The 22600-nt window shown below is 37.5% G+C and overlaps 1 protein-coding gene across 2 annotated transcripts in view; it reads left to right on the top strand.

The window, feature by feature from the left end:
• Positions 1-22600, top strand: part of ZFPM2 (zinc finger protein, FOG family member 2) — a 584654-nt gene that overhangs the window by 385598 nt on the left and 176456 nt on the right. For both annotated transcript variants that reach the window (XM_036735057.1, XM_036735065.1), the window contains one exon: positions 11612-11723. In XM_036735057.1, coding sequence (XP_036590952.1) covers positions 11612-11723 — 112 coding nt within the window. The remainder of the gene's footprint in view (positions 1-11611; positions 11724-22600) is intronic.

Genomic DNA, 22600 nt, shown 5'->3' with positions numbered 1-22600 from the left:
AGGCTTAAGTGACTTGCCCAGGGTCACACTTAGCCAGTAAGTGTTTGAGGCCAAATTTGAACCTGGGAAGATGAGATATTCCTGATTTCAGGCCTAATATTCTGTCCACTGTGCCACTTAGGATAATGCATGCACTTGATTTTTTTTTGAGGCAATCGAGGTAAAGTGACTTGCTGGTAAGTATCTGAGGTCACATTTGAACTCAGGTCTTCCTGACTCCAGAGCAGGTGCTCTATCCACTGCTCCACCTAGCTGCCCCACTTGAGTTCTTTAAAAGATTAAAATGAGGGACCCTTAACTAGCTAAATACTATCAAAATAGAAAAAGGATAGGAGAATTAGAAATAAATGATAATTGCCTCTAATTTAAATGATTGAATACATTAGTTTTATCACATAGGAAACCACAACCTCAGGTGGTTTTGTTTTGACATTATTGAATAGATCTGAAGGACATTAGATCCTTTCCCCCAGCTGATTGCATAGCCACCCCTTGGATCAATGGAAACCCATTCTCTACCTTTCCCTCATTGCAATTTGGTACTTTACAGGAATAGTCTGGGAAGCAAATGGAAGGGAGGCTTTTTTGCTTGAGTTCATCTTACAGTCTATGCATAAAGTAGAAACTAAAGGCTTCCCGCCCCTGTTGCTAGAAGTATGCACTAATAAAGTCACATATCCTAATGTTTATGCTCCCAAACCAAAGTATTTCAATATCTAAAGGTCTTATGATTTCAGCACTGTGGCTGTTTCCTCCATCAATACAAATGGCAACTTCTCAGTGAATTGTTGTAGAGAATGGACTTTAATAATTGCCTCACCCCCACCCCCATCCCCACCCCAAAAAATGATATCCTGGCTAATCTAGCAATTAACTCCTACAAACTTTTTGCTAAGGTGGTTTTTGGACAACACACATAGCAATTTTCTGGGACTGTATGCATAGCATTCCTTGTTTGATAGGACCTGCCAAAGCTTTTATTTTGCTGGCGTGGTCTTAAGGACTCCAGGTCACCTCTATGCCATTGTATGTGGTATCAGAATAGGGTTTTAGCAGAATTTGCCATAGAATTAACATAATACTTCTGTACATACTGATTAAATTTAAAAAAAAAAACAATGACATCTGTAGTCATGCTCAGAATTTCAACTTTGTTCACTCCATTTGTACACTTGCAATTTCTTCAAAATTGCAAACTCTCTTGCTAATTAGCATATCTTTACTAGAACTACTTTTACATGGCATCTGCCCAAGTTAGCCTTCTACCCTTTAACCCATTCATTTGCCAAACTTAAGTATGTTGCACCTGTCATCAAGTAACATGTCTTATATATACTTTCTCTCCCTTAGGTGGTCATCATGAACTGAATGCCTAAAATGGATGGTATTGGCAATTCTCTCAATTTTTTTTCCTTTCATATATATTAAAGTTCAGATTGCTTTTCTCCTTCTGTGGGCATATCTTTACAATTTGAAGATTCCTTTATGGACTTGTAGAATTCAACTGTAACCCAACCTAAAGCATAAATCACTTTTATATATATATGTGTGTGTATACCATCCACCTGACCTTCAGGATTGGATAAAGCTTCATTAAATTTAGAATTGGATGTCCTCCACAGCTTATTTTAATATGGCTTTTGGGTAGATGGAAATACCTCCAAGAACAACTCCTTCATCTTACTTATGAAGACACTGAGGCCCAGGGAGTTAAAATAACCTATTCAAAGTCACACAGGCAAAGGCAAGATTTAAATCCAAGACTTCTCACTCCAAAGCCAGAACTCTTAAGTGTTATATCAGAACAAAATTCTCTCTCATATTGATATGTTAATAGTACTCAATATACCTGCTATACTAGAAATTGTGTAAAAATAATACCTAGCATCTAGATAGTGTTTTAAGGTTTCCAAACTGCTCCATATTTGATCCTCACAACAACTCTGTGAAATAGATACTTTCATTATCTCCATTTTACAAATGAGAAAAGTGAGGCTGAGATTTTTTTCAGTTTTCCATTCATCAGGTTCAGGCTCGACAGTCCACAACATTTCAGTGGGTTTTTTAAAAAAATACTTCAGCTTAGCCAAAATCCTGGTTAAGTGACTTGCCTAGGATTACACAGCTAGTTAGCATCTAAGAAAAGATTTAAACTAACGATTTCCTGATTTTGAGTCCAGTATTCTATCCACTATACCACCTAAAAGCCTCAAGAGATTCCCCTGAGAGTAGTGTACTCTTCAACCACCATGTTACTGCCAGAGCTGTATAGATAGCATTGGACTTAATGGAATTCATAACTTTTTGCTTGGAAGAAAGTGGTTCTCATCTGAAGCCAAACATAAACAGTCTATAAGAGAGTGCAACTGAGCATGTCTCTTAGAAAGGCTAGTATTGCATTTTGTTCGCAGAATACAAAAGAATTCCAAATCCTTCAGTATCTCAGTTCTTTAATTGTGTTTTGCATCCGTATATATAAAAATGCTTTTCATTACTATGTGTCACTTTGAATAACAGTTTTGTTATGTTTCTAAAGAACATAAAGTGATTGTTTCTATTTAATAGCAAATATCTCTTTTAAAATGAATTTTATGTATTGGAGAAGTATTCATGTTGCCTTGTTTTATAAGATCATTATTTCTCAAGCTGAAATTACTTAGTTAAATAATGGCTTGAGATATTCTTCCCTAAGTTTTGCAAACTAAAACAAAGATATCTTAGTGTTAAAGAATATTTAAAATTATCAATCATTCTCATATAATTAGCTTCAACTTAAAGAGTGTGATTACGGTACTCTTCAGCCAAGAGTTTTAGAATTCAGATTTAACCAACTTGCTTCAATAATCCACCTGTTCTAAATTTCATAGCCCAAATATTTTGCCATAAGTGTATAAGCATCATGATGGAAACTAGCAGAAAGTCAAGTACGACATGTTCACTGGAGCATTCTTTGGGGCTCCAAGTAGGACTATACGAGAAGTTAAATACTATAATCATCAGAGCCTCACAGTATTTCTTGTCATAAACTTCTGACTTTAATTTAATTATTTGTCATACTGTTTCCATTGTACAAAAATTATTACATATTGTGCTTTTCAAATATCATGGGATTCTGTTTGATTTTTAGAAGTGTGTAGACTAAATGAAACCACCTTAAAAGCACCAATCCAGAATTATTATCATTTATCATGGGTACCCTCACTACATTCCCTGACCCTTTCCTAGACTGCTACTTTAATGATACACAAGACATTTTTCATCTATGTACTTCTGGAAGTTGTTGAAACTTTAATGTTTTTCAAAGAGGTAAATCCACTTATAATTACCACATAGTTTTGCAGAGATAGTCTAGGGGGAAAAATGAATCTCAAAATTTCATTGGGGGTACTCCTTAGATGGGTGGCATGTCCTATTAGATATCTCAATATAATTACACAATATACTTTATCATATTTTCAGTGGCAACGCTTTGAAATACACACAAACACACACGCATCTGAAAACACTGCTTTCACTGGTTATAGAAGAGCTTTGATATCAAACTTATAACATCAAATCTATTGTTTCATAATTAGAAAAGTAATGGAGCTGACCTTACTGGTCTGCATAGAGCTCTGTGATTACTATATGGATGTACAAAAATGTTAGATTCTTTTATGAAAGAATTTACATACCTCTGATATGGAAGTCATTCACACTTTTCCCCAGGCGCACAACTTACTATTTTATATGCTTTCCCATGTCATTTTTAAATGGACCCAAACATTGTGCTTTCTATTGGAAAAATATCAAGTGATGAGTTTTGCAGTTCCATTTAATCCAGTAAGTATTTCCTATCTTTGTACATAAGTCTTTGCTTTGGTCAAAAAATGATTAAATAATGTGGCCACCATGTATGGGGGCTTTCTTCCGTACTAAAACTTTCTTTCTATCCTAGATAGTCCAAGAATTTATGTGACTCTGCTCTACAGTATAGCAGTCTGGTTCAGAAACTGTTTAAATTAGTATTTTGTGGCACCAGAGACTGCATGGAGTCAGAATGTGAGTGATACAGCACCCTGTCAAATTGCATTTGAATTAAATTTCACTGTGGAGAGCTGCATGGATACATTAACTGAAATTTCTACAATGCAGAGTTTTTTTCCTCTAGAGGCACATGATCAGTTCTCATACAAGACCATTTTCCTTTAGGTTTAGAGAATAATTTAGAATTGAGGGCATCAGACCTTCCTCTGAGGTTCGGGGATTTTTTTTCTGGTCTTGATTGTGAAAACCTGACATCTACGGCAAACCTGTGACATTTCTACATATATTCATATGTGTATCTAAGGAAAGTGGCTATGAATTGGTAACGTAATGGTGTTTCACTGGGCAAAACTGGGTTTTGCCCTCCCAGTATTTCTCAGTTATGGAATCACACAGCCAGAACATTTTCATCAGTTGCACTGAATCTCTGGGCACTGAATTGAAGCTCTGTAATCAGTTTTTTTTATATAATTTCCCAAAGCAAAGTCAATAGAGACCACCTTTTTTTTTTCCTTTTCCTGACATTGATGTTCTGTAAGAATGCAGGTAGTGTCAGGTTGTCCTGGTTCAGGCTCTCCTGAGATTTCTGTCAGTTTGTACTCTTCAAATTAGAAATCACTGACAAACAATTCAGAAGAGAATTAGGAATCCCTGAAATAGCATTATGTCATCAATTGTATAGTTGAGAATCCTTCTCTATTCTCTTACCTTGGTGCTTCCTAGTTTTATCTCCATTAACCTCTTGGCTTTAGAATAAACATTCATTGAGAGCTACCTTCTTTGTTGGTACAGTTAACTTGAAAAGTTAGTGAAAAGTGGATGCTAGTTTGACCTGTTTTATCAACATTAGATGAGTCTAATTGTTCCTTAGAAATAAGACTTTTGCCCTATTTTGTCCTTTTCAAATTCATTTAGTCGTTGGCTGTCAAAATGTGAGACTTCCCTCCCCTCCCCTCCCCTCCCCTCCCCTCCCCTCTCCTCCCCTTTCCTCTCCTCTCCTCTCCTCTCCACTCCTCCCCTCCCCTCCCCTCCCCTCCCCTCCCCTCCCCTCCCCTCTCCTCCCCTCTCCTCCCCTCTCCTCTCCTCCCCTCTCCTCCCCTTCCCCTCCCCTCCTCTCTTCTCCTCTCCCCTCTTCTCCCCTCCCCTCCTCTCTTCTCCCTTCCTTCCCCTGCCTTCTCTCTCTCTCTCTCCCACCTTTGGAATAGCTAGAATACAAGTAGAAGCTTGCTTGAAAAATCCGTATTGTAATTTTCACAGAAAAAATACATTTCTATGTAATTGTTGAAGAGTTTTTTTTTCTTTATACGTGCATGTTCTTTGACTATAGCAAAATACTAATTATTTTATAATTGCCAGGCACTGTGCTAGGCACTGGCAATATAAATACAAAATTTAATCAGTGCCTGCTCTCCTGCCCTCAAGATCTTACATTCTAACAGAGGAGATAATATGCATATATATAAGTGCGTGCAGAGTATATAAAATATGAATATAAAAAAGCTTTGGGATGCAGGGCACTATTAGAAGATGGGATCAGGAAAAGCTTTATGTAGAAGTTGGCACTTGAGTCTTGAAGGATGACAGAGATTCTCAAAGGTAGAGTTGCATAGGGAGTGCATTTCAGGCTTGAGCTACAGCCATACAAAGGCACAGATATGGGATATGGAGCATCACATATCCAGATCAATTAATATACCAGTTCAGCTCGATTACATCATATGTGAAGGAGAAGAATGTGGAAAGATACTGGGGAGATTGGAATGGAACAGACTGTGAAGAAATTAAATGCCAAAAGGAGAAATTTATATTTGATCCTACTGATAACAAGGAGTCACTGGTGTTTACTGAGTAGGGTGTATGACATGGTCAGACTAGGGTGCTAGAAGAAAATCTGGACGATGGATTAATGTGGGAAGAGGCTTGAAATAACAAGACCAAATATTACAGTTATCCTGGGTAGAGGGAATGAGGGTCTGATATAGGATCAGGCCATGTGAGTAGAGAAGAGAATATACTAGAGATGTGGGGATCAGAACAACATAATTTGGCAATTGATCAGAGAGTCGGGTGAATGAAACTGATGAATGAATGCTGTGGGTCATCCATGCAACTTCACAACTGTATCTTGTCTAAAACAGTGATCTCCAAAGCAGTAGTACCTGGGCCTCCTTGAGGGGCATTACCCTGGCACCAAGGTGCATGTGGTCATTCAATTATAGGCTGAAGAGATGGATTGCATACCACCTTCCCCAAAACAGATAATCATCATGCTTGTCTCCAATACAACCACATCTGCTTTCATCCTCTTATACTCTTCTATTCCACCCTCTCCCTCTGAGACAGCTTCCAACATCCCAGGGCAATTATAACATACCATCTGACTTGAGTACCCTTTAAAGTTCTAAGACTTAATGTCTTCAGTGTAACATCATCAGAAATAGGGGTCTCTTGGGAATTCCTAATTCTATGAGCATTCCCTACTCAACTTAGATTCTGTTTTAGGTTTCCTCCATTACAACAGCAATCATCCATGGTGAGCATACATCTCCTTGTTTTATGCTTTGCTTAATATTCCTAACTTCATGATGAGATAGCCTTCCAACAACAGCATATTGATTACATATTTCAAGGAATCTTAACATATACCTGTAAAACACATTTTCGGCAGAGTCTTTTAAGGTGCTATTCTGTTTCTCTGAATCAAATGCCTATTTTTAGGGTAAACAAATAAGCACAGCATGATCTTATATTCTCTATATTATTCCATCAATTGTGTGGTAGTAAGGATGTGGTGTTTTGTAATATATCACTTGTGATTGTCTATGTTTCCTACTAAAAACTTCATCCAAAATGTCCTCGGTGCTCGTGTGCATCATGATTTTAATAATCATATGCTTGGGAAAATAGGTATATGGGTCAGTCACTGATGTTCTTTCTCTTCACAGATTTTGAGAGTTGGCAGGGACTGCAGTGGTCACCTAGCCCAACCCATACGCAAAAGGAATAACCAAAATATACCCAACAAATGATTGCTCAGGTTCTACTTGAAGATCTCCAAGGAGGTGGTACACACCATGCCTTGAGGCAGCTGTAATCTTTAATGAGGTCTAAGATTTTTCCCACCTCTGGAATCTTGGTCTCCTTCAGATACCTTGATAATTAATTCCTAATTGACACTGCTTCTCCCAGCACATACACCCTCTATGTGTACTTGGTCTAATCCATCTGCTCTTCCTGTCTTTGTTTTCTCCAGTGCCATTACAACTTCCCCTATCAGAGAGTCTGATATGAGCATCCAAATGTGGTTATTCCAACTGCTTTTGATGTGGACAAGAGGCAGTTCTCTGAACTATAATGTCCATGAAAACTCTAAATTCAATGGTCCTTTTTTAGCCCTTACACATGGGTAAATCTAGCTGCCATTTTCATAATGTCTATTTTACTTTAAACTTCTAAACAAGCTGGCCACAGCCTATTGGAATATCCAGCCTCATTGGACTTCACCTCTTTTTGCATGCTGAGGTTCAGCCAAACTGGCTTGCTTTTAGCCCTTCATACATGTGGCATCATATCCCAACTCTCTGCCTTTGCACTGGCCATCCCATAAGCTTGGAAAACACTACCTCCAGATCTCTACCTACTAGAGTCATTCTCTTCCTCTAAGATACAACTCAAACATCATTTTCTACATAAGCCCTTTCATAATCCCCAAACCTCTAGTTCATTTTTCATAAACCACTTTGCATTTATCTACTTTGTTTATATTTCTGTTCATTCACTTTATGCATATGTGGTATATCTTATACAAGTCCTGAAGCTGCTGAGTAGCATAGTAGATACAGTAGTAGGCCTAGAGTTAGGAAGCCCTGAGTTCAAATCCAGCCTCAGACACTTACTAGCTGTGTTTCTCTTTAGAAGTCACTTAATCTCTCTTTACCTTAGTTTCTTTATCTGTAAAATGAGGATAACAACCACACCTACCTCTCAGGATTATTTTGAAGATCAAATGAGATAATATTTGTAAAATACTTAACATAGTGTCTAGTACTTAGGTGTTTAATAAATGCTTGATGATAGATCAAAGTCACTTTTCACAACAAAGTACTTTGGTCTTGGCCTGTGCTATATTTATTAATTTACTGAAGAAATATTTATTGAAGACCTAGTTCATGTACAGGACCTTGAAGGATTCAGTGGTGACTAAAACACAACCTCTGCTCTCATGGAACTTACCGTCTATAGCTTAGAAAATAAAAGTATGGTCACATGTCATTTTAATTGATGCATATTTTTAAAATTTATTTTTATGGTGGGTGTGGAGGTAATGTTGTTTAGACTTCAGTTAGTCTCAACTCGCTCTCTTATCCTAGATACTAGACCTCCTTCTAGGAGTGTAATCAAGTAGAAGTCTGCAGAAGTTGATTTCCCTACAAATAATCTGATTTATCCTGCCTCTCAAGCAGCATAGTTGTTCCCTGACATTTTTCCTGTTAGCTGTCATTCCCCGCCTCAGCCTGATTCTAGCATTCTTCAGTTCTTTATTGGTTTTTACATTTGCTTTTTGGCCTTTGGCTGAAAAGAGATTGTTGTCCCCAATTCTGTGTTTTAACCAAGAACATCTGTTCCAGGTATCCTGAGTTACTATCAGACTTATTCCAAGACAATTGTCTGAAACATTAATAAAGACTCCACAAAATCAGTCATTGGAAAAGCAAATCAGTTGTCATGATTTAGCTTGATTATGCTGTACTAGAGGTGGCTATATGATTATATATCTTTGACCAGATGTATCAATTAAAGAGTCTGGCCTTAGAAATTATGATGACTAGTTTTATTATACTGTGATTCACATGGTTGTAAGCATTGAGGGTAGCAGTAGTGCAGGCTAGTTAAAAATCCCTCAATCTGGAGTTTAGAAAACATGGATTCAAAACCCAAGTCTGTCATTGACAACCTTTGTGTTCTTGGGCACCTTAGTCTCTCTAGGCCTGTATCAGTAAGACAAGTATCACAATATCGGTGGTGACCATGAATATGCCTGTATAGTTCTGTATCTCAGAACATAAGAGATTCTCCAGATAGAAGGCAGAAGAAGTAAAACATTTATTCAGACACCCAAAGATCACATCCTAAAACCAATAACTCCAATTTAACATAGCAGCAATTGTATCCCCAAACTAGTAAGCCCATTTTATCATAACAACAAGGAACTTAAAACACAGTATCACAGCAGGGAGCCACGCCATCCCATAACCTTACCCTCTTCTGGGGCCTTCACAGCCCTTGTGACCTAATTAGCAAAAGGGTGTGGGCCTTCCTATAAACAAGCCTCTCCTAATCAAGCTTCCCTTAACTAGCTCCTTCTCAGACCTGTTAATGGGACTAATGGGCAGAGAAGATCTTTAATCACATTTAGCACCACAAGGCCTTAGTTCACCCATTTATAAAATTAAGAGATAGGACAAGATGACTTCTAAGGTAACTTCTAACTAAAAATTCTGAATGTATATATAGGTTCACTACTTTTCAAGTCATTATCTCTCTCTCTCTCACCCCTATCCTTGAAGTAGCAAAATAGTAGAAAGTAGGATTAAGTCATTATTTAAAAACAAGAGGATAGGTAATAATGTCAAGTAGGTAAATTATTGATGTGTATGGCATACTATTACATCACCCAAAGCACCAACTGTCAAATAGAACATACCCTAGACAGGATGTAGAGTCCCTCAAAGACTAATTTTCATCCCCTGGCAGAAGAGATGCTCCTACAGAACATCAGTTTGACATTTGTAAGGGCTTATATTTACACACACATACAAAGTCAGCACCAAGAAATGGCAACTCTGTAGATAACCTTAGTACCAGCTTGCACAAATGAAACACCATTTTTACATGAATTCCTGAATTTTGTTAGGAGCCTGTGCTGCACCTGCATTTTTTATAGGCCTGGCCAGCTCAGCCTGAAGACAGAAAATTAGGCTCTAGTGCTGAAGATGAAACTTTTTAGGCATTAATACTGAATCATCACCTCTTTCCCACATTGAAATAAGATAACTTGGCTTGTTTCTAATATGTGTTTCCTAATTCTATAGAGTAAACTTGGCTGAAAAAAATACCTTCTTCATAATAAATTATTCGTCCTCCTATAAAATTAGATAAAAAATATTTTTCCATAATTCACCCTTATTAACTAACTACCTTTTCTTTGGCTCATTGAAATTTTCAATGCAGTGTGTGACCTTTATTAATTTTATTATTTATCTAATATTGAAATTTCTTTATCAAATATTATATCATATCACTTTGTCATCTCTGATAGTATTGGGGCAGGATTTATGGATCACATTTATTTTACATCCAATTTGTAATGTTACAGATATGAATTTGCTACCTGATGCATTAGAGTTGTCCAGATGAACGTCAAATTGGTTTTACAGATTCATCCAAGATTTGAAATCAGTTGATCATATGGAAAGCCTCAAGTGAACAACTATTAGTAACAACTGGGGAAATCTGTGATAGCATAGAACATGTGGCAAAGTCCCCAAATGGACTAGAGTCCCTTTGAGAGGATTATATCAAGGTGAAAATTCAGTTCAAAATTACCTTGAGACCCTTTTATTGTACTCTGTGTTGTGGCTTCATGATGTTTGATATACAGAACATGGGCCGGTGAATGATAAAAGACTAAATGGCATTTCACTCTGGCTTGTGGCTAGAATAAAAAGGCTAGATTGCTAAGGCTTGCAGAATTCCTCACAAGTCAGTTTCCTGCTGTTTAAATTTATCAAATGAGCTAGACACAATAATTTGGGCCCCCAAGTGATGAGCTCCTGGATTAGTGAATCAAAAATATGCACTTGATAATATTTTTGTAAAAACTATCATTGTGTATCTCCTGACCTGTGTACCTCTGCAAGAAAGCCTGGGACATCACGGTTTAATTCCTCTCTCTGCATTTGAATTCATTCCCCCTTTCTTTTACAACCTTTCTGGAGACAATGTGTAATGAATCATTAACATTATTATTATTTCCGCTACAGTCAAATAGCACAGCAACACTTAGCAAAAGTGGAGGGTGGAGGGGAGGGAAATTACATTATCCATTCAGAATAATTTCCTACTCTAATATAAATGTTTCTCAGGATAGAGCTTTGAAATGGATACTGATTCTTTAAATTCTTTCCTGTCTGTTTCAGGAAATAGTGAGATCCTGTTGATATGAAAGTACAATGTGTCTAAAGTTCACTTCTAAACACTCTGCTCTTTGCAGTGAAAGTCATCTGCATTCTCTTTATAATTCTGAGCCACGAGAGATCTGCCTAATCTTGGAGATCTGATCCCATATCATTCAGAAAAAAATCCTTGATAATAATTCCACCATTCAGATCACTGAAAGCCATAAAGCCTTATAGCTTCTGTCATCTTAAAAAAGAAAAAATACTGTGAGGCAGGGGAATAAGTCCTTGGATTATGGGTTTGGAGATTTAGTTGTTTGCAAATATAAAATGATTATTACTATTATTATTCAAGTTCTTAATCAACGAAAGCAAATGGCATCTGTTTGTTATCATTCTTTCTACAGAAGACAAAGGCTCCTGTCCCCATGGTACTGACTGCCGGCCCCAAGTGGCTTCTGGATGTGACTTGGCAAGGAGTAGAAGACAACAAAAACAACTGCATTGTGTACAGCAAAGGTAAACACAAGATGATTTTCTTTCTTTGGGAGGCATTAATGGAAGTATTGAAACCTGCCTATTGCAAAACCGATAGCAGCAGCAAATGAACTGACCTGGAAACACAAGGCAAAGAATATGGGCCTCTCTTCTGTACATGCGTGTCTTAACATCCCTATTTTCTTTTTATCCAAGTGAAGGAATGCTGGTGTTTTTAACATGTGAAATATGCAGTATAAAATATTGTAAAATTATTTATATGCTATGTCACCCATTTATTTGACACAGCATATGAGTTCCCTGCTGGATACACATTCTTTTATCATTTTCACCCTTCACTTCAGTAATTGCCTACTGTCAGTTTCATCAGTTAATGAGGTCTCAGATTCCTACTTTGGGGCATAAACTTTAAATAAATGAATTCTCCTTGAAATATAACTGTCCATATAAAATTGAATGTTTTCATGTCATATTACCTTGCAGATTACTTAAAATTGTTTATTGGGAAGGATTGATTAAATTTACTAGTTGTTTGAGATACCTTGAACACTCTAGGCCTCAGTTTTCTCATCTGTAAAAACCAGATAATGAAAATTAAATGAGATATTGGATTGGGAAGTGCTTTGTAATCATAAAGCACCAGAAATGTAAGTTGCTGTTAGTAGCAAGTGGTGTTCATGTAGCACTTTAAGGAGCAGCTAGCTGGTATAGTGGATAGAGCATTGGGCTTGAAATTGAGAAGACTCCCCTTCCTGAGTTCAAATTCGGCCTCAGACATTTATCAATTGTGCGACCCTGGGCAAGTCACTTAACCCTATTTGCCTCAGTTCTTCATCTATTAAATGAACTGGACCAGGAAATGGCAAACCACTCCGGTATCTTTGCCAAGAGAACCCCAAATGGAATCACGAAGATTTAGTCAGACTGAAACAACCCAACAGCAGCAAATATATAGTACTTGAAAGTTTGCAAAGCACTTTATAGTTCCTATCTCCCTTGAGCCTGGTAGGTGCACATTTTCTTACCATTATCGTGTTAACTTCAACACTTAGATTCTGTCAGTATGGTCAGTCAAGGGGACCTCAGATTCCTACTGTAAACACAAACTACCTAGTAGTATAGCTACTATTATCACCATTTTACCAATGAGGGAACTAAGTTTTATGAAGGTTAAATGACTTGTGTGTGACTTCTCTGTTAGTGTCAGAAGGTATAATTTGAACACAGGTCTCTAGGACTCCAAGTCAAGATGCTATCCACTACAGCAGACAGAGTCATTTATTAATATAAATGAAGACCAAACACCTTCACCACAGAGTTAGCTACAAATTGGTGAATTCTTTGGCCATGGCAGCTCACAAAACCATCTGCAAAACCTTAGAGGAGTCACAATTGTCATTTGTGAAGGGGATACTTAAACTAAAGACATCCTTGATCTTTTGAAGCACTGAGGTTTCAGACCCAAAGCGTTAGAAGTGTTCAGAATCCTTTCCTGTACATATACTTAAGGACACAAAACCAGTGTGGAAAAGGGAAGCCTTTGGCTTATGTTGTGCTGCCTTACGTTTGCTTGTTGAGCTATCAAAATGCATCATGGAATGTTGCTACATCCTGAGGACAGCAGGGGAGCATGATATAATGATGTCATTGTCATGGGACATATAAGAACAGCTTAGCATGTGTTTAGTTTTTTCGGCACTTTCACAGTAAAGTTACAAAATCTGGCTTTAGAGACTTTCCATCAATTTTTCAATGTTAGTTCTTTGTTAGTATTACTGCACCTCAGCATTTAATTTCTTTTTGGTTTTATATCCAACAAATAAACCTACTGAGATTAAAGATTTATTTTTTCAGAAAACCTAGTGACCATTTCCACATTCAGGCATCCAGGCAAATGAGCACCCCTATCAATATATTAGCATACAGAGTACTAATCGTAACATCAAAGAGTCTTAAAAACTTACTAGAAACAATTACAACTTATTCCTATAGTCATTACAATTTGTACACTTATAAGAGGATTGCCTTTAAACTGCCACAAGTCTTTGAAAGTGGAATCTCTGAAAAGAGGGAATTTGCATGTTTAAAATCAGTAGGGACCCCAGGGTCTGATATATTCTTTTCCCTTGTATAATTATCAAACTCTTACCCATTAATTTTTTAACCTGAAATACCTACAATACAACAGGAGCAGGTACTCTTCTAGAAGAGAGACCAAACATTGTCCTAGGAATGTCAGAATGATCCATCGACAAAGACTGTATCCTCCAGAAAGATACTTCCGAGTGCCCAGACTAAGAGGAGAAAGAGTTAGAAATAGATCATGACCAACTTGTCAGGGGCAAGCATCCGGAGGGTCTCTTCCTAGATCTCACAAAAGGCTAAGATTAGTTACAAAGGGAGAGGATTCAGAACCATCAAGGGCAATCCTAAAGATGATAAAATATGGATCTGTGTTGGTTGATGCCATATGGACCATAAGTCAGATCTGCGTTGGTTGATGCCATATGGGCCATAAGTCATGTGTTACCTGGAACTGGGGTAGAAAGCTTGATGTGTGACAATCTCATCTTGGCTCTAGATACTTCTTATGCAATGTTGGGCATGTTGATTCAGTTTTCTAGGCTTTCCTTTCTTCATCTGTAAAAAGAGATATTTGGACTAGATGACCTCTGAGGGCTCTTCCAACTTTAGATCTATGAGCCTATGATGTTTCAGGCTTCCTGAAGTTGTAGTAAGACAAATTATTCACTAGTTCACAGATACCAGAGTTCCTGATTTCTTTACACCACAATTTTGCCTGTAGATATAAACACCAGTGACTATGCTGGCTAGTGAAAGAGTTATTACTGGCACTCTGTGTATTTGCTTTTTAGTTAGGAAATAGAAGGGGTTTATCAGACCTATGTGATGCAAATTAAGCCAGGTTTACTATATATTTGTGAGTAGAATGAAAAACAAAAAATACAGCATCTCAGTTGAAAAAACCCTTAGCCCTTGCCATTTCATGGTGTTTCCTTTTGTTACACTGGATAGACACTCAGTCCTCACCTACTAAATCATTTAAGAGGCATGCTGGCTTTTTAAAACTAAATATGAGGACAAGAAAAATAAATAAATAACTTCACAGGCTTTAATTTCCATTTTGCACAGCAGCAGCTCAGTGTTCCCAACTCCACTCCTTCACTTTGTGTTATTTTACTGCCTGCTATCCCCTTGTCACATTAAAGCAAAAAGGTATGTGAGTTTCCATGATGTTATAATTCTATGCACTTTCTCTTCTTTCCCACTCCATCCTCTCCCCTGTCCCCAATCCATATGTTGTCATTTCAGGAAGCGATTAGCTTACACAAGCACATGTGAAATAACCTTTTTGGTTATTTGTGTTGCAATTATTCTCAAAAGACTCCATATAATTCTGGGAAGAATAATTTGCCTTCTTTCTTGCAACAGAAAAAAAGAAAGAAAGAAAAGGTTGAACAAGTACCTGATGAAAAGTCAGTAGGATCTCTAAGTCTTTGGTGTGTTGTAGCAACACAGGAATAGCATGCTCACTCCTAAGATCGGCTGCCGCCTCTGAGCATTGGAGATTGGCAGGCACACCGCTGATAAAAGTGAGCCCGACCCTTAGCATGAAAACATGTGCTTTATTCTATAGATGGGTTTCTCAAGGGTTGTTTCATATTTTATATGCAGCTATGTGTGGGATGATGCTATGTAGCAATGCAAACTATGTACCTCCCTTTCACATTTTCAAATACTAATACTAACAATAACAAGTTCACTCATAGTTTTTCTGTTTTGGAAATCATATGTGTGTAATATCCCATTGCCTGGTTTTCCGTGGGTAGACTTTGCCAAATAACTTCCACTGTATCTCAACCTCTGATTTCTAAATTATCCTTGAGCCCCAAAATCAATTTTAGCTGGTGGGAAATGATTCCTGGGCTCCATGCCGGAAAATACTTAGAAAGAGCATGAACTTCTTATATTATCGTAAACTACAGAATGTGGAACCAACATTCTCCCTTAGGGTTTCCCTGGTGTTGCCTGTGATGACTATGTTTTGCAAAGAAAAGGGGGTATTCTTTTCCTTTTGTGATAGAGGAGGTGAGGTAGGTCATTCAAGTTGAGTGAGCTGAACTCACTGAGGCAGATAAAGGCTTTCTTGCCATCCCCTTTCTTATTTTGTGTGTTTTAGTCCAGACGTGTTATTTCATCATTAAAGGGAAATCCCATAGTGATGGAGATTAGCAACTCCACTGCAACTTACATATATAGAGAGAAGCCTGGAGCACTTGGAAGTTAAGTGAATGGCTCATGGTTGCTCGATATTTTCTTTGAGAGGTAAGACTCACGCCTGAGATTTCCTTTCTCTGAGTCTGGCTTTCTATTTACTAAACCAGGCTCTCTCACTACTTTTGTGCTTCAATTTTCTATTAACTATTTTTGTTCTATGCTTACCAAACTAAGTATTCTCTCTGGTTAAGAAAAAGTAGAAGCCCCTATTATCGATTCTCATTGTCCCATACCCTATAAACATCAGTCCCTGCGTTCTTGGAGTTTCCTTTTGCCTCTAACACAAATCTTTTGTGGTCCTTAGCTTCCATTGCAGTCCACAGCTAAACCTGAGCTTTTAACCTTCCTAATCTTATTCTTACAGGTCTGTTCCCACTCCTTCACTCTTTTGAATTTAGCTCCAGTTTACCTGCTCTGTCCTCCATATTCCATGTAGAACATTAGAGAACATCAAGAGTTAAGGACCATGATATCGATGATGAGACTGCCTTTCCCTTGCCTTTCCCCAAGCCGAGCATCTTGGGTAGAATACCCAGATGCTAAGGAATATCCCAGAGTCCAGTAGAGAAGCATTTCTATTTATCATCAAAGTCAGCCCCCATTACAGAATCCCCACTAGATATTAGATGCCCCTCCCTGGTTGGATACTGATCTCTCTCATCCATAATCTTGCCTGAGGAAACTCAATGCCTTGGTCCACTCATCCACTGACTCCTTCCTAGCAGTCCTTGGTTGGGAAACATCTTCCCTGACATTGGTCCTCAAGGTTCACTAGTATTCAACTTCTGCCCTGCCATATAGCCTTCCAGACCTTGGACATCATTACCTGACTTGCTATTGCACCTAAAGAACTTCTGCTGTCTACCACCTCTTTGCTAATGTTTCATCACTGTCCTTTGAAGTCATCATTATTTAATGCATTGATCAATGTTCTGGTTTTTTAAAAATATTTTATTTTGCATTATTGGCCTATCTATAGTATTACTTTTCTGAAATCTTCATAATTAACTCTACCAAAGAGGAATTTTCCTTTTTATGTTTGTATTAGATGAAATAAAAGGTATTTTTAAAAATCTAGCAATTAGATCTAGGATGTGGAAAACTTGATCATAAATGGGGAGAAGAGGAAGAGAATAAGCATTTATATAGTGCCTACTATGAGCCAGGCACTGTGCTAATAAGCAGGTTACAAACAGTATCTCAACTAATCCTTACAACAGCCTGCAAGCTATGTGCTGTTATTACCCCCATTTTAGAGTTGTGGGAACTGAGGCAAGCAGATGTTAAATGATTTACCCAAGGTTACACAGCTAGTACCTATTCAAGGTCAAATTTTAATTCAGTTCTTCCTGACTCCAGGCCCAGTACTCTATCTATTGTGCTCTCTAGCTGGAATTTTGGGATCCAACCTTAAGGTAACCATTTTAAAAAACCTAGTTTACATAAATGTAAGTACAGTTACTGGCTCTGCAGGTTCATCCCAATTTAAGAACATCTAGTATATAAAAGCCCAAATCTAGAAAACAGGTAAATTAAAGAGCAGCTAATTAAAGTATTCATGTTTGGGAGTTCTTCAAATTGTAAGCTCATTTAAAATGAGATTTACAATATGATTTGAATGATGACAATTTATGTGCATTTTTCCTAAGAAAACATCATACATGAAATGAGGCACACCTGTAAAATACAAAAAAAGCAAAACGTAATGGATCTTCAACTTTTTCCTCTCTACTAGTTCTTTTCCTTCTACTATTAAGCATGCCTAAGTCTCCTCCATCATCCTTAAAAAACCTTCACTGTCCCGTTCCCTCAAACTATTATTTTATGTCTCAGCTCTGTTTCTCAGACTTCTTGAAAAAGCTGCCTGTACTAATTGACTCTACTTCCTCTCTCCCGCTTTGTGATTTGGGTTACGTTCCTGTCACTCAAGTAAGACTGCTCCTTTCAAAGTTACCAGGTGTCTTTCAGTTGCCAAATCTGAATGTCTCTTCTCAGTCCTCATTCCTCCCAACCTATCTGCTGCATAGAACACTGTTAATTCTCATTTCCTTCTGGCTACTCTTTTTTCTCCGAGTTTTCTTGACACTCTACTCTCTTATGTTCTCCTACTTGTCTGACCACTTCATTTCAGCCTCCTTTGCTGGCTCATTATCCATATAACACTCATTAACTGTGGTTGTTCTCCAAGTTTCTGTCCTAGTCCCTCCTCTCTCTCTCTCTCTCTCTCTTTCTCTCTCTTTCTTTCTCTCTCTCTCTCTCTCTCTCTCTTTCTCTCTCTCTCTTTCTCTCTCTCTCTTTCTCTCTCTCTCTCTTTCTCTCTCTCTCTCTCTCTCTCTCTTCATATCTCTCTCTCTCTCTCTCTCTCTCTCTCTCTCTTCTCTCTCTCTCCCACTACTTCCCCCCTCCCTCCCTCTCTCTTTTTTTCTCTCTCACCTTGTACATACTCCATGACTCACAGATCTATAGATGGAGCCATAGTCTGTCATCTGTGTTTTAGGCCTGTATCACCAATTACCCATTAGACATTTTAAACTGGATATTCAGCAAACATCTCCTACTCATAGTGTATAAAATTGAACTCTGAATTTTCTCACCACCCCCAAATTCTCTCCCAAACACCCCTATTTGTGTGAAAGACACCACTATCTTTTTATCTTCTAAGTTTGTAAAATTGTCAATATCCTGTACTGCTCACTCTCCATTAACTCACATATCCAATCAGTGGCTAAATCTTGCTATTTCTACCTCCAGAAAACATCTCGCACCTTGCCCCTTCCTTCCACTCACAAGCTACCACCTTAGTTCAGGCCCTTATCCTCTCTTGCCTACATTGTTTTAACAGCCTCCTAATTGGTCTTGCCGACTGAAGTCTTTCACCACTCCAGTCCTCCTACACACTGCTGCCAAAGTAATTTTCCTTAAGCATAAGTCTGACCGCTCATCTCCAGTTGCCTTCCTCCTGCTGCAAGGACAAACATAAACTCTCCTATTTCATTTTTCTAGCCTTTCATGGCTTGGTCCAGACCTACTTTTTTAGCCTCATTAGGCATTATTCCACCTCCTGCACTCTGTGATCCAGCCAAACTGGACTTCTCTCTTTTCTTTACACAGGAAACTCTATCTCCTGTTTCTGTGCATTTGTACTGGCCATCCCATAGGACTGGAATATAGTCCCTCCTTACTTCCAATTCTTAGGCCTCCCTTCCTGATTTAAGACACAACTCAAGCATTATCTTCTTCAGTAAGCCTTTCCTGATCCCCAACCCCCAACCCCCACTTCCTCCCTCTCAAAATACCTTTTATTTAACTTCTTCATATTTATATATCTTTATATGTTATCTTTATATTTATAATGAATAAATACTTATATGTACTTGTCTCACCTATTATTGTTTAAGTTCATGGCATGGAGAGATTCTTTCTTTCTTTGTATTTGTATCCCCTAGCTCCTAGCCTTAGTATGTGCTTAATAAATATGTGTAGTTTGATTAAAAATGCAGACTAAACAGAACTGAAGACAATATGCGGTCCCTCTTTTATTTACATATTTCAGTGTTATCCCTATGTATCTCAACATATATTAAAAGTTCTAAAGCAAACCAAGCAAAGAAATAGTGTTCAGGGAACACAAAAGAAGTGCATCAGTATCTGGGAATAGTTTCCATGATGCTTCCAACACTAAATTCTGTACAGAATCACTTGGAATCAAAATGCAGCCTTTTTTCCAAAACAGGATACAAACCCTGCAAGACCCCATTCTGTGTGTTTACAGACAGCAGCTCAGAAGCAGAAAATCACCATTAAAAGGCTTAAGGGGCCCTTGAGAGACAATGTCAGAAATCCTGAGAGAGATAACAAAGCTCTTGGTGATTCTGCCTCCTGCACCCCGACCAAACCAGCATGTCCCTCTTCTCAGAAGATAGCAGCTTTGATTGTAGGTAGTCATCCATATAAAAGCTTGGATATTATTCAACCCTGAACTGAAGCTTTGTTGCAGGTTGGTAAACTGCCTGGTTTGGGATTTAGCATAAAATGTGAGCATAAAATGGACATCAGATCTTGAAGCTGGCCCAAAAGTTAGGTTTCAGCTTTAAATAGAAATCTCGTACATCAGCATGGTGGAAAGAACATGAGGAAGAGTGTTGATCCTGAGTTCCGGTCATATTCATCAGTGGCTTTATGGCATTGAGCAAATCCCCTTGACCATTCTGGCCTTCTCTATCCTTCTCTGCATCATTATCTGCAAGATAATGGGTTTAGACTAGATGAGTTTGAACATCTTGTCCAGCTCTCATATTCTGGGAGGAAAAAATTCTAAAATGGAATTTTTTTTTTCAATGAGCATTTCTTTAACTATTCTATATTTCACAGACAATGTATAGATGCCATATTGGTTTATGGCATTGTTAAACCAGGATGCATGCCTGTGCCAAATATTTAGAAGTGGGAATTATAAAATCATAAGGCGATTAAGTTAGCTATTTGAGAAACTCCAATATTGCTTTTTAAATGACTTCAGGATATAGGAGGGACTAAGGTTATTATCTGTTATCAGGAATACAGTGGAATTGTACAACTGGATAATAACTAAACAACTGACACAATGTAAAATTACATTATCAGTATGTTAAAACAAAATTGCGCCCTAAAGGAGTCCACATGCCAGCTCAGAGCTGCAGTGTAATTATGCTTAACTCTGATAATTAAAATACAACGGAGATCAACAGAATCATTTTCATTAAGAAAATTATTAATGATGGTAGTATAACAGTAATTGATTGCAGAGCACCACAGGATAACTCCATGCAGGGGAAAAAAAAACTAACATGCTTCACAAACGTCTGAGGGCTTTCTAGTTATGTTCGACAAAAATGAGAGACGCGTTTTGAGGAGTGAGTGATGAACCATGTTGGTACAAAGAACCAATGATCATAAAATGGCTGCTTAGAAAAAAGCCCATTTTTTATTGGAATTGCCATTTACCAGTGGCATTTGCCGTTGCACCCCATTGACAACTTCAACAAATAATCCTCCTGCCTTCTGTCTGCCCATTTCACTCACCTGTACGTGTACTATTTTTTCATGTATGTTTGTAACTTACTGGTAGCATTTCAGTGAACTTCTGGTTTCTTTTTACATCATTAGTTATTATTAATGCATGTTTTATGATAGGGAGAAAATGTCTTATTTTCCTACACCCATCATTGCAATAGAATAAGAATTATAATTACATCAGCTTTCTACGTAGAAAGTTTTTAAGTACAGAGAAGTTTTTTTTGAGGCTTGAGATGGAGAGGAATACTTGCTTTGAAAAGGGATGTTAATCTTCTAAGCTACATCCCCAAAAGTGCACTTCCTTAGCAGCCTAAAATGAGGAAAAATTCTTGGATTTTTCAGAATGGGATATTTATGTGCCTGTTTTCATGGTATGTGTGTGCATGTGTATTTGAAAGAAATGCTATATATACATTCATTTCTTTACCTTCTCAAAAATTATTAATATCTTTAGTTTACATATGTCTAGCTCCCTTTTGAAAAGCATCTTCTAGAAAATATATTTTAAAAGGAAATTTAAGTATTGTATTTTTGAGAACAATTGTGCAGTATGAGTATTAATTGTTCTTTAAAAATTTTATAAATATTACTTGCAGATATAATTAAACTAGGAGTTTTTTGTAGTTCCTTTATGACTAATTCTATTTCTTAAAATTAGATTGAGCTGTATAGCTAGTGTTTTATTAATTTGATATTTTCATAAATGAACTTATCGTGTATATATTTGTATTTAATATTTATTCACATGTTCTTCAGTTGCTCAACCCTCCACCCCCCACACCCTTCCCTGCAAGTAAGGGCTATTTCAGCTTTGATTTTTATATACAAAGTGTCTAGAACAGTGCCTAGCACATAGTAGGCCCTTAATGATTATTGAATAAATTCATAAATCTATCATGTAAGTGAAAATAAATTATTGTCATTGGGAAAAAACTGAACATCCTCCCTTTTGGCTGATTTCCCCCTCCCTCTTTGTAAAAATGCTGGGTTCCTAAGCCCAAATGACTGGATCTGGCCTGTTTAGTTAGCATACTAATTAATGATTCCAGTCTGGATAAATATCCACTAGACCATCATGTATTCCATGCTGATTAAGATACTCATTTGATAATAAACATACTGTTAAAGAGTCAATAGTGAAGCAGTTACACAGGGAGAATCTTGAATACTGTCAGAGTAAAAACTCTTATCTTTTTTATTTCCGCCTTTAATATCATTGGCCCATTCAACATTTATTAAGCGCCTACCGTGTGTGAGGTATTGTGTTCGGTTCTGAAGAAAAAAGGAAGAAGATGTTTTCCTGCTCTTGAAGTCCATCCTCATGTTTCTGTGCTAATTTCCACAATTCAGCTATATTTATCCTGGAATGTCTATGGAAGACAAGAGACTATTCTAGATTGAGAGTTCCTTGAGGGCGAGGACGATCTTTTGCCTCTTTTTGTATTCCCAGTGCTTGGTACAGTATCTGACACATAGTCGGTGCTTAATAAATGTTTATCAAGTGACTGACTAATGTTCGGTGTTGTCCCATCAATGAAAATGTT

The sequence above is a fragment of the Trichosurus vulpecula genome, chromosome 1, assembly GCF_011100635.1.
Source record: "Trichosurus vulpecula isolate mTriVul1 chromosome 1, mTriVul1.pri, whole genome shotgun sequence".
NCBI classification, from domain to species: domain Eukaryota; kingdom Metazoa; phylum Chordata; class Mammalia; order Diprotodontia; family Phalangeridae; genus Trichosurus; species Trichosurus vulpecula.
This window is presented reverse-complemented; position numbering and strand designations above follow the sequence as displayed.